The following is a 13,045-nucleotide window of genomic DNA, read 5'->3' on the forward strand; positions in this document are numbered from 1 at the left end:
GCATAAAGTACATTTACATAAATTAGGTTAGAACTACATTGTGTATTCGAAAATTAGAACATTCGTGTTTCCAAGAAGGCCCCTGATTACCATACTAATCCTTTCATACCAGTTTCAGTTAGGCTGAAGGCCGCTGATAGATTTCTGTTTTGTGTAACTGAGCATTTCAAGATGTTCGTTTTGTATAACCAAGCACTTAAAAATTACCTTTTTTGTATGGCCAAGCACATAGAAGTCCGTTTTGTATGACCAAGCACTCAAAAAGGTACCGTTTAATATGATCCAGCACTTTAAGATGTCCGCTTTGTATGATCCAGCACATAAAGAAGTCCGTTTCTATGAGTAATCACTTAAAGACGACCGCTTTGCAGATGTGACTTAAGAGTAGGCGCACACCGTTGATTTTTAGTTGGCCGATAGTTGTGCCCGATTTTAATTTGTATGAAGAATCGGCCAAATCGAATCGGCGTAGTGTGCGCACTCCCATACATGCCCATACTGATCAACTGCCCGACTAAACTATCGGCCGACGAAAAATCAACGGTGTGCGCCTACTCTTACACTACAAATGTACGAGTGATGTGGTTAGTCATTTGTTTATCGACTCACATTGCTGCCGAGGTTACGCCTGGGGCTGCATTTGGACGTGGTCGCGCGCCTCCTGGAAGGCGGCGATGAGCGCGGCGAGCTCGGCGCGCTCGCTGCAGCCGCTGGCCAGGCGGGCCTCCGCGTCCGCCATCTTGATCAGCAGGCTGATCAGCACTTCGGGGGGGAGCTTCACTGGAAATTTATATTTCAGTTCAGTTTTAGAAGCCACGGGTTCGATTCTCAGCGGGGGCAACATTTTCTGTTTGACTTGTGATTGAGAAATCCGAGTGAAGCCTGGCGGCTTATTTCACTATTCCCCGTTGACAATCCCCGTCAACGGGGATAAGTGAACTTTTTGTTCACTATTCCCCGTTAACGTTAAATTGGAACTTATAATATTACGTTCAAAATAAAATCCTAATATCATTATAAGCTCCAATTGGCGTTGACGGGGATTGTCAACGGGGAATAGTAGAATAAGCCAAGCTGGCTTCTATCCACCTGTACTCAATTAAATAAGATGCAGGCGTAGAGCTAAAGGAGAGTTTAGTAAATGCTGTCTTCATGTAAGGGGTCTTGTCCGATAGCGCATTTTTTATTTTTCCAATATTTTACAGTTTATTCTGATTTTCGAAAAAAAAATCGGTCAGCTATTCCCGAGTGTTGGGGGTTGGAGGTTATTTGACTGCATTCACACCTTATGTTTTAAGTGAAATGGTGTAACTAAACTATAGAAGAAGATGAATACTTACGTCTTTGTACTACTGTGTGGATCTCGGTCAGTATGTCACTGAGCGCCAGTCCTTTTGCAATCTTGACATCTTGTATGTCTGTTCAATTGGTCAAGGGAATTATGTGAATAAATAAACAGTTAAACATAGATTAGTATGTCCTCGTACGCATGTAGGATAATGTTACTAATCAAACAAATAATGAGGTTAATTTAAAGTCAATTGATTCATTACAATCTCATTTCACGGTTAATTGAAAACTGGTTTGGTTTCAGGGCTAGAATTATGTGTTCTTTTTAAGAATTTGTGCCTTAGAATTTGGTTGATGGTGTCAACTATTTAATGTGACGGTGAATTACGTAATTACAAACATTACTATGACGTCTCACAGTGCGCGTGGACATACAAGGTGACTCATGAACCAATCAAAGAGCTCTATTTAACGCTGTGCGTTTAATTTGCTGCTTCACTTAAGCAAACATCGTTTGTGAATACGGTTGTTAGTCAATCAAAGGATACTTTTGAAGCAAGCCGCGAAGTCGTTCTCATTGAGAAGCCAGTTGAGCAGGCGGTTGATGTCCGACCGCAGCGGGTGGCCCACGCACGTGTACACGTGGTCTTCTGTCACCGAGCGATGCGCGAGCCACGTGCTTTGGAGAGTGTTAAGCACCTTGCGCATGTCACCCCCAGATAAGGCTAGTAGAGCTTGCACGCCATCCTCGGACATTACCATCCTGCATGACAAATTGCATATTAAAAAATACAGTAGAATCGCTAAAATCAAGTGGCAGTGGGCGGGGCACATAGCTCGTAGAGCTGATGGCCGCTGGGGCAGGAAAGTTCTCAAGTGGCGACCACGAGCCGGAAGACGTAGCGTGGGCAGGCCTCCCACTAGGTGGACCGACGATCTGGTGAAGGTCGCTGGAGGTGCCTGGATGCGATCGGCGCAGGACCGGTCTTTGTGAAAATCCTTGGGCGAGGCCTTTGTCCAGCAGTGGACGTCTTTCGGCTGTAACGAACGAAATACAGTAGAGGTATGCTTGTCGTTTGTCACGGTAGTGCGACTGCGCATCTAGAAATTGTATGAAAACTAGTAGTGGAGCGGCAAGCGCGCCTTAGTGGTGTCACTGTAGCACTTCTTCACGCCTTTAATTTGAAGCACCCTATTTTACAGCCCGATTGAGTAAACTGCACACCTCGCTAGAATGCGACTCTCCCTCCCACTTACCCGCACATCTCCCCGCGTTCGTCCCGTCGATATAGATGAAACCATCTACTACTCTATCCACGAAGACGCGCGATTTCCAGCATGTGCACCACTTTCACTTTTGTCGTTTATTTTGAGCTTAAAACGGCCTCTACGTGTTGGATCTGTATCCCCACGCAAGCCTAAAGGACCGGGCCACTTTTGACCCGTGAACTCCAAAGCGTACAAACATAATAATAATAATGATTTATTTCTCACACAAAAATACAGGATACAATACATTAAAGAAAACTCATTAATCAGTGTGTGAGACTGGAGCCTGAGCTAGGTAAATGAATACCTGTGTTACAGGTCACCGGGCCCCCACCACCACGGATTTAAGCAAGTATAGCTAGCAAAGGCGAGAACATTTTAAAATACTAGTAGATTAAACAATTTCTACAAGAGAAATGATAATCTAACTAAAATTCTATATTAAAAATTATATTAATTTAAATTGTATTATCAGTATTTTGGTCGAGGGAAGCGCGGCCTGCGCGGAGTTTGATCAGAGCAATCCGAGCGTCATTATTGTAGTGTGAGTGCACCGATAACACCCAAACATTAGCGGAAGAATGGTGCGGCGCGTCTTTGTAGATGAAACGATCTATACCAGAGCGACGATGTGACGTCACGGCTGCCATGTTATGATCATCGATGAGATTTTTAGCGAAAATTCTTAGCTTACCCCTCAGCCGCGGCGATTTCTTTCAAGCGCGGCACGATCTGGCTCTGCTGCAGCGGCGCGAAGCGGAACCGCGTGCATCGCGACTGCAGCGCCGGGATTATCTTGCCCAGGTAGTTGCATATGATGCAAAAACGCACGTTGTCCGTGTACTTTTCTATGACTGGAAAAAAACAAGAAACAAATTATTACAGAGTAGATCTTCTGCAAAACAAATTGCAAGCGTGATCGTTATTTGTTAATTCCATCCATTGACCATATAATAAGAGGAAAAGAACCTGGTACGTTTCTTGCAATCATCTTTATCATCATCATTTCAGCTATAGGACGTCCACTGCTGAACATAGGCCTCCCCCAATGCTTTCCACGTTGAATACGTTGATCCATTGGTAGCGGCCTGTGTCCAACGCTTCCCTGCTACCTTTACGATGTCGTCGGTCCACCTTGTAGGTGTGACCACGTTTCTTGCAAAGTACCAACAGAAACAAAAGAGGAACGATTTGTGTAAATAAATAAATCACCATCATTTGCCTTGGTCTATAAGATTAAAACATTCATAGCAGATTCATAATAATCGAGAACGACTCGACGGATAGCATAGCTACAAAACACCCAATGTGAATAACAAACTACCTACAGTTGATTAGAAAGAACCTCAAAAGCATTAATATCTATAATAGGGAATAAAAGACCAAATTTATGAATATCAGTGCTTTATTAAAACTTAAACAATGGAACATATAGACGAGGAGGATCTCCGCTGCGCTCTCCGCATCGCCTTTCTGGTCATGATGAGGTTGTGCGTTTGTTCCTCTACCAGCGGGCGCGGCGAGGCCCCGTTGGTCTCGGCGGGCGGCCGGGCTAATGCACGCGCTACGTTTACCCCCATTACGCGCGCTACCAGCCTTGTGAAGGCACTGTTCACCTGGAATAGAGGGTAAGGACTATTCAGACCAATCGGCAGTGAGTTAATCCGGGTTCTTCCTATCATGGCATCCGCTCATGGCCCGAGCATCTGTCGATGACCAAACGGCGGGTATTAATTGCAAGAGATTATAATAAACTACATTCTGAGACACTAGATTTGTGACAGGTGTGTGTTGCCAGTGATGGTATACGGATCTGAGCGTAAAAGTGCTTTTTTAAAGCCTACTTACACAAATAAATGAGTTTTACTGAGTTTTTACGTGGTCGCTTACTATGGGCCTCATAAGAAGGCTCAAGGTCACCCAAAGGGCGATGGAGCGGGCTATGCTCGGAGTTTCCCTGCGTGATCGAATCAGAAATGAGGAGATCCGCAGAAGAACCAAAGTAACCGACATAGCTCGCAGAATTGCTAAAATCAAGTGGCAGTGTGGGCGGGGCACATAGCTCGTAAACATAACGATGGCCGTTGGGGCAGGAAAGTTCTCGAGTGGCGACCACGGGCTGGAAGACGTAGCGTGGGCAGGCCTCCTACTAGGTGGACCGACGATCTGGTAAAGGTCGCGGGAAGAGCCTGGATGCGGGCAGCGCAGGACCGTTCATTGTGGAAAACCTTGGGGGAGGCCTTTGTCCAGCAGTGGACGTCATTTGGCTGAAACGAACGAAAGAACGAACATTCTGAGAGCATGTTCAGTTATACGCCCATAACACTATAGTATCCGTATGATTTGTGTTAGCATGTCTACTGCATCACAAGAAAGGGTAGATGATGTGTGTTAATTTTTAGACTCACCATTTCTCCAGTTCTAGCAGAACCCTTGAAATTTTCCAATAGATACTCTGAAGCTAACTTCTGCACACAGGACAGCCTCACAGCCCTTTGATGTTCTAGATCAGACTTATTCCCAAAAAGTGCCATCAGAGGTTTTTTGATTTCAGAATTAAATATATCTTTTACTGTTGTTATCCACAAGCTTAGCTTTTCGAAACTCTGGAGGTTCGTTAAATCATAAACAAATATCACCACCTGGAAAACAACATTAGCTTAATCATCATCAACTTTCAAGCTATATTTGCTGCAACATTTTGCTAGTCGTTTTAAGAAAAACTTACATCTGAGGAGTACAAATAATTATCCAGCATGCAAGTAGTGATCGCGTTGCCGGCCACATCGCACAGCTGCAGCGGCACCGGCGGCCGCAGCCCGAGGCACTGCCCCGCCATCACCTCGGCGCCCTGCGTGCCGCCCGCGCCCGCCCCGGCGCCGCCCAAGTACCGCGTGCACAGACTTGTCTACAATGGAGGCCTTCATGGTAATGATGATTGGCAATTTAAAAATAAAAAATATTTACAATGATTTAAAAAAAAAGTATTAGTGGCCAGATTGATCACAAGACTATCTAATTCGTAATTTAAAAAAAAACCTCTACAATGAATTTAAAACCAGTAAAAGTGGCCAGTTACTCAAAGGATTATTAATCATCATTGCACACAAAACTTAGCTGTAGCTCAAACTCAGATCTTGGCCACAAAGTCTACAGCTGTAAAGGTGATTTTGAAATAAAATCTATTGCATCTAGAAGGATCTGAAACAGAGCATACCAAGGTGACCACATGAGTCCTTTCTAAGACTTAACACTTCATTTAACATAGTAACGATGATAACTTGTAAACTTCTATGCTTCTAATAGAAAAGCTTTACAAACCTTTGAATATGAGTAATGAACCATAAAAAATAAAATTAATTGGGTACTTACCTTCCCAGTTGAAGGTTCACCAACAACTGTAATTTTAACAGTTCTATTTGGAACATCCTCATCCTCGGTGTCTGACATAATTTTAATTTATATGGTACACTTAAATTATTCATTTAACAAAATTTAATAACTGATATACCAATAATAATTCAAATAACTTTTTATTTTAGATTATTTTTTACTTGCATCTACTTTGAGAAGTTTAGTTACCAAATAATATTTTTAAAAAGACATCCAATCATTTGTTTTCACTAAGGTTGCTATTAGCAACATACTTTGATACAATGAGTAGTTTGTGAATCACCTTACTTGGCAACTCTAGTCTTGAACAAACTAAAGTGTCACAAACTATCACCTTATTTACTGAATTTTACTGTTACTGTTCTAACATGAACAATGCCAGAAAGCAATGTTTATATTTTACATTACAATGTTTACATTGCCTCCTCACTAAATTTTTTGTATGGGAGTGTAAATAACAAAAAATGTAACAAAATATTAATTAATTAACTAGTAAAAAATTTAAAATAATAAAAGAATCAAGGTAGTAAATAAAATAAAAAACTGTTGATTGAATGCATTAATTCACTCAACATAAACATTGAAAATTATTTCTGTAGCATTTACTTACTTCTTCTAAGGGCATTTTGAGCATCATTTGTCATTGCATCAGCTTCATCCAAAATGATTAACTTTGGTCCAGCTTTAAATATTGTTCTGGTTGATGCAAAACTAAGAATTTGCCCTCGTACTATACCAATGCCCCGATCATCAGATGCATTAAGTTCTAGGACCTGAATAATAATAATTTACTATAAATTCTTTAAAATTTTAAAAAATATTACATGTGCACTGTGGAAAAACTTTAGAAAGAACATACCATTGAATTAAATTGTTGAGGTGTATACATCTGCCTAGCACACGCTAAAATAGTTGATGTTTTGCCAGTTCCTGGTGGTCCATAAAACAATAAGTGAGGCAATTGGTTTTCTTTCATGAATTGGTTTACTGAAACAAATAATAAAATAGGTGAATTCAAGTTTTGGTAACATTGTTACAAAGCAGTATTAAGCAATATAGTAAGCAACTTACTCGTTTTAATAATATCATCATGGGACACTAAGTCTTCGAGCTTGGACGGACGATACTTTTCTACCCTGTAATTAGATAAGAACGCGTAAATAAATAAATATGTATGCCAATTTTTCATGTGCCATGGAACTAAAAAATTTTGTAAACCACCAACCATGGGAGATTTTTACTGGCGTCACCTACTCCTAGAGTCATGTTTTCACAGTCTGTGATACAGCCGTAAAAATAAATTAATAAAATCAGGAAGAAATCACAGTATTATAATAAAAATAATAAAAACCGCGAACGAACCGAACAGCAAACACGCATTAATGAAATGTCATAACAAATAACTGTCACTTTTGACAGCTTGATGTTTTTTTATTTTTTTACATTTTTTAAGGATATGGTTCTTCTTTTTAGCCAATAGTTCATTCATTCATTATACAGCTGTTTTTTTTATAATTATTCAAACAAAAAGAATGATTCTACCGAGAATTAAACCAAAATTCTACTTAAGATTATACTACTCAAATAAAAATATAAATAGGTACTTTGAAAAGTGAAGGATTTATAAAAGGATTTAATTTTCGGAGCGTTCAAAAGGCACGTAATACAACACAAAAAAATGCTGAAACAAAGGGCAACATCAGAGGCCCAAATAGGGCAGAACCATGAAGCTCATGGGCAGAACCACAGATATGGATGTGGGCAGAACAAACAAATGCAATAAATGTGTTATGTGCGAGCTCGTAACCTTTTTTCTTCAGATTTCTTTATGTTGGGAGATTTCCCCTGAAAAGTGAAAACGGATTTCAAAAAGCTCTATGGCCTGTATTTCCCGGACGTAAATAGAGAGAAAATATGATCAACTGCTCGTAAATCTCATTAGTGTAAAAGAGACAGACAGATGAAGTGAAGTACGTCCAAATCCAATCGACCGAATGACAGTTTTTGAGTAGTTCTCTTCTTTCTGTCAATGTCACAAAAAATAAATAGTACCATTGCGAATACGATTGTATTTCGGTGAAAAGTGTGTATTTTGTAGTTAATTTGTTGAAAAGTAATCAACACTTGACGAAAAAACTGTACGAATAAAGCTAATAAAACATGAATCTATCAGGTATGTTAAGATCAACTGTTTAAAATTTCAATGAGGTACTTTTCATCGTGTATTTTAAAACAAACCCTTGGTTAATGGAATAATAGCTTTCAGTTATCAATATCCACTTGTTATCATGAAAAATCATCACTTTAATTTTTAAATTATCTGCATCTTTGCAAGACTGATAAGTGTTTTCTAGCGACACTCCCCGGCCTTTGCGCGGGCTATAAATAGGAATATTATTGCACGTATACATTCCTGAAAATATTAACAGTACTCATAATGCTAACAAAACAAATAAGCAAGAAGCATTTTACTTATGTATTAGCACATAATGCTAAAAACTGTCGCATCTTAATAATGTACAGTAATTTATGGGCTGCTTTGTCATAGTGCCAAGCACTTTACTTAAAACTCCACTCCCAGTGAAAAAAATGTTGATATTGATATGAAGGTAAATTTTTTCTGTGTTCTATCTGCAGTAGGTCTCAAGGCCTCACAACTATGTTAAAGTTATATGAAGCTGTGCTGTAACACAGGGTATCGTAGTATGTCTGTATTGTACTAGGACCAGTCTCTAGGAAATACTTAATTTTGATCCTCTAAAATTGTTATAATAACCTGTTTAAACTGTAACTTTCTGTATTTTGTATTAAAGAGGAATAAAAATATTTATTATAATTAATTATATGGGTCTGGATGTTACTATGTTTAATATAATATGTATGTACAAGTACAAGAACATAACATTGTATGGCAAAATACTTTTGTAATTTAAAGGGGACAAAAATGATTTGTTTATAATATAGTTGAAATATTTATTAATATTAAATAAGTTTCATAGATGTATAGTTAGACACAAATTAGATTCATATTAATTTTGTAATTTTTTTAGATCCATCTGGAGATGAAGATTCCAGTGGTGAAGACTTTGTTCCAGTCCCTGCTAAACGCTTGCGAGCTGATACATTTGGAGCTTCATCCACAACATCACAAGGCTCAGGTATTATTGTTATTCAGCCTTGTCAGTTTTTTTCAATATTTATAGGAATTAAATTGCCTCATTTAGCTTGCGTAGCTACCAAACTTTCATGATGTGTTTTGTTTTTCAGGTATACCAGAGTCTGATGATGACTCTGCTGCAGAAACACCAACTGGAGATTATACAGAAGGTCAAAATACTGGCCATAAACCTAATTATGCAGAACAAAGTCCACCCGGCAGTGCAAGAGTAAACCGAAGCAGTCTTAGTGAAAATTGTTCTTCCCCAAATGATCACTATGATGACTATCGGCCAGGATTTGATGACAATGATCAAGGAGAAACTTCCATGAGACCGAGCTTCCAAGATAATGAAAGTACATTTTATAATAGAGACCCCACTAAAGGAAATGAAATGGATGGTGCTTTTAGTATGGATTACTCAGAGAAATCAAAACGCATGATGAGTAGTATGGGTTATAAACCCGGAAAAGGTTTAGGTAAATTTGAACATGGACGTATAGAACCTGTTGAGGCTTCAACTCAAAAAGGCCGTAGAGGATTGGGTCTGAAACCATCTGTACTTGGTGAGGTTCCTGCAGACTTTAAATGGTCTCCAGATGATTTGAAACCAGAGGCAAAAGAGGAACCGGTAATTACAACATGCTTTTTTATGTGATTATGGTGTGATCATAAAATCAAAATTTTATTGGATTCATCATATTTTATTTTAGGTATGGATACCATCTCCACCAGATGACCCATTACTAGGTGATCAACTAGAGGAATGGCTTCAAAAAGGACCAAAAAAATTAACTATAGATGATGAAACTCTCTTTGTAGAGCCACATATACTAAAGGGAATCTTAGATTCCAAGGTGAGATTTATAGAAGCAATAAAAAATATTATTTTAATTTTTTTATAGCCATGTTTTACAGTTTGAAGACTATTTGGCTTTGGCACTGCTAATGAAAATATTAACTTTTGTACTTTAAGTTTATATTGATGTAATCTTTTTCAGACTATTTTTGATACATTGTATGATGAAGATTTAAGACATGCACGTTTTCGAAGTAATCCATATGAAACTATTGGTTCTGTCATATTTTTGAACCGGGCTGCTGTGAAAATGGCGAACATTGACGCAGTTTTCGATTTTATGTTTACAAAGCCGAAGAATCCTGATGGATCTAATGCTATAGATAAGAAAGATATACTGTATTTTGCGGATGTTTGTGCTGGACCAGGGGGTTTCTCTGAATATGTTTTATACAGAAAAGGATGGAAATCTAAAGGTTGGTGAAAATTATAATTCTCTCAAATATTAAATTAACTGAAAATCTATTGTGTGGCTAAATGAGTCTGTTGAAATTAAATTTGTACTTCTGAATCTTACTTATATTTTTTTCATAATTTAGGTTTTGGATTTACTTTAAAAGGACCTTGTGATTTCAAGCTGTCCGACTTCTATGCTGGAACACCAGAAACTTTTGATGCATATTATGGCATTAAAAATGATGGAAACATATTTGATCCAGAAAATTTAACATCATTGAAAGATTATGTATTAAAACAAACCAATGACAAAGGTGTACATTTTCTTATGGCTGATGGTGTAAGTGTTCCAAAATATTATTTCATCATGTATTATAATAAACTGTAGAAAAACCTACAATATTGATGTATTTTTATTGATTACAGGGCTTTTCAGTGGAGGGACAAGAAAATATTCAGGAAATACTTTCAAAACAGCTTTATTTATGTCAGTGCTTAGCAGCATTAATGCTTGTGAGGACAGGGGGTCATTTTGTTGTGAAATTATTTGATGTTTTCACTATGTTCAGCGTGGGTCTTATTTACATTATGTACAGATGTTTTGATCAAGGTAACAAAAAAAGATTATACACGTGCTTCGTCCTCGAGATTAGTATACTTACCTATTTATATTAAACCTAACTTTATAACAACACTATGTAGTAACGCCTAGCGTAGCCACTTTTGCACTTAGTTTAAATTTATTTATCACTTCCGGTTTGAGATTAAAATCTTCAAACGGAAGTGATACAACTGACGGTTTCTATTAAAAGATTAAAAAGGAACCGGAAACACGATTTTCCCCCTCCAACCGACCCCGCCTCTAAGAGACACTGTGGCGCTCTCGCCATTCGCAAACTAGTGCTCAGCCACTTCGCACGCTTCATTCCAAAATGCCGAAAAGAAGACATGGAGATACCATCGAATACCTAGCAAGCAAATTGAAGAAACTTGAAAAGAAGATGAAACACTCAAAAAGACGAACGACGCTTTCGGAATCATCTACCAGTACGTCGAGTTCAGAAAGTTCACCCGCAAGCTCACGAAGTTCTTCACCAGCTCCACAAACCCTGTTGGCGTTATCCCAAGGTTAGTTTTTACAAAATGCTACCCGCATTTTCGACACCCATGGTGTCTTTCCAGTCTACACGACTGATGTGAGGTGCAGTCGCCTCAGAATGTATGCGGTCATCTCTGCAACATTCTGCACCCATGGTGCCACAACTTATAATGTTAAAGAATGCATTTCCAATGGAAATTTTCTGTTGCATTCGACACCTATGGTGTTATCAGTACGAGATAGCTGAAATCAGCGCCCATGGCGCTTAAATGTTGGCGAAATACCAATATAAGTAAATCCGTTCTATTCTCAGATCGGAACCAGCGGAAAGAAGCCTCTTCAATGGGTCCAGACCCTGCCATGCCCATACCTGCCTCGGTAAACGAACCTGTCGCCGGGACATCGGACAGTGTGCCCGCGACGCAGCCTCAAGAAGCCGCGAGTGTTGAAGTTACGCAGACTCCTGCAAGCTTGGACACGGGCTTGGACCCTGAAATACTGGATATATTGGGCATAGATCCGACCGCTACCGTGGAATACGGACCTAATATAAACGAAGAGTTAGCTAACCGCCTCAATTACATGGCCACATCGGGTCTTGATAAAGACACTCGCAAGGAGTTATTACAAAAATATCTCGTACCCGCAAATTGCAAAAACTTATCTGCCCCTCAAATGAATCCGGAGATAAAAGCCGCAACTCCGGAGTACGTGCAGAAGCGCGATAAGTCGATCGAAATCAACCAAAAGGAAATTGCAGCAGCTATCACATGCGTTGGGCAAATAATAAATGCTCAAATCAACAACCCTGCCCGAGACAATGAACTAGTTAAAAGTCTCATGGATGTCGGCAGAATCCTATGCGACGTCCAATATTTGCAGTCTAGTTCCAGACGAAACCACGCACTCTATTCTCTGAAAAAAGAATTACGAGAACAACTAGCCAGTACCAAGATAGATGGATATTTATTTGGACAAAATCTAACCGAAACCCTGAAAACAGCAAAAGCCGTCTCCAAATCGTCTTCAGATTTGAAGGCTGACTCCGCCAAGAAACCCAAGCAAGACAAGAATTTAAACCGCAAGTCGGGCACCGGGAATCGTCGGGCGGCGCCGGGCCCGCCGCGACACCAGCCGCCTGCAGCTCGAGCGACGACGAGCTACCAGCCGCCGCCGCCGCCGCCGCCGCAGCCAGCGCGCGGCCACTACTCGACCGCGTCGTCCTATCGGCGCAGGGAGACGAGGAGGCGCTAGCCGCCGACGAGGTACGCTACGCAGGTAGACTGCGTCATTTTTATAGTCAGTGGTCGCTCATCACACAAGATCGAGCGGTCCTTTCATGGATTGACGGATATCAAATAGATTTCGATGAGCCAGTTAATCAGTTAGACCCTCCCGTTACATTAGTGACTGAGTCTGAAAGATCTCATTTTTCAGAATCTATTCAAAACTTACTATCTATTGGAGCTATCTCTCCGTGTGAACCTTGCCAAGGCCAATATGTTTCTCGTGTATTTCTGGTACCTAAACCTAACGGCAAAATGCGATTTATACTAAATTTGAAAAAATTAAATAAACATAT

The 13,045-nt window shown here is 39.7% G+C and overlaps 3 protein-coding genes across 4 annotated transcripts in view; 2 read left to right on the forward strand and 1 right to left on the reverse strand.

Moving 5' to 3' along the window:
* Positions 1-195: 195 nt before the first annotated feature.
* Positions 196-7,336, reverse strand: RfC3 (replication factor C subunit RfC3). 2 transcript variants are annotated; one of them, XM_028315858.1, is made up of 8 exons: positions 7,178-7,336; positions 7,024-7,088; positions 6,812-6,939; positions 6,563-6,725; positions 3,254-3,413; positions 1,839-2,053; positions 1,341-1,418; positions 196-780 (listed from the first exon to the last, which is right to left on the reverse strand). In XM_028315858.1, the coding sequence occupies exons 1-8, from the start codon at positions 7,216-7,218 to the stop codon at positions 623-625; spliced, it is 1,008 nt and encodes a 335-aa protein (XP_028171659.1). In that variant the 5' UTR covers positions 7,219-7,336; the 3' UTR covers positions 196-622. The 2 variants fall into 2 exon arrangements, with proteins under 2 accessions (XP_028171659.1, XP_028171658.1); XM_028315857.1 differs by lacking the exons at positions 196-780; positions 1,341-1,418; positions 1,839-2,053; positions 3,254-3,413 and adding exons at positions 3,902-4,175; positions 4,968-5,201; positions 5,288-5,467; positions 5,932-5,957.
* A 644-nt stretch (positions 7,337-7,980) lies between these two features.
* Cmtr1 (Cap methyltransferase 1) overlaps positions 7,981-13,045 on the forward strand; it is a 25,543-nt gene continuing 20,478 nt past the window's right edge. The window contains exons 1-7 of the mRNA XM_028315834.1: positions 7,981-8,125; positions 9,003-9,110; positions 9,220-9,740; positions 9,823-9,966; positions 10,111-10,384; positions 10,508-10,704; positions 10,791-10,974. Of these exons, the coding sequence (XP_028171635.1) occupies positions 8,113-8,125; positions 9,003-9,110; positions 9,220-9,740; positions 9,823-9,966; positions 10,111-10,384; positions 10,508-10,704; positions 10,791-10,974 (1,441 nt within the window). The 5' untranslated portion in view covers positions 7,981-8,112. The remainder of the gene's footprint in view (positions 8,126-9,002; positions 9,111-9,219; positions 9,741-9,822; positions 9,967-10,110; positions 10,385-10,507; positions 10,705-10,790; positions 10,975-13,045) is intronic.
* LOC114360950 (uncharacterized) overlaps positions 10,917-13,045 on the forward strand; it is an 18,694-nt gene continuing 16,565 nt past the window's right edge. The window contains exons 1-2 of the mRNA XM_028315835.1: positions 10,917-11,492; positions 11,777-12,728. Of these exons, the coding sequence (XP_028171636.1) occupies positions 11,297-11,492; positions 11,777-12,717 (1,137 nt within the window). The 5' untranslated portion in view covers positions 10,917-11,296 and the 3' untranslated portion in view covers positions 12,718-12,728. The remainder of the gene's footprint in view (positions 11,493-11,776; positions 12,729-13,045) is intronic.

The sequence above is a fragment of the Ostrinia furnacalis genome, unplaced genomic scaffold (assembly GCF_004193835.3).
Source record: "Ostrinia furnacalis isolate ACB-3 unplaced genomic scaffold, ASM419383v2 OfSCF5329, whole genome shotgun sequence".
NCBI lineage: Eukaryota > Metazoa > Arthropoda > Insecta > Lepidoptera > Crambidae > Ostrinia > Ostrinia furnacalis.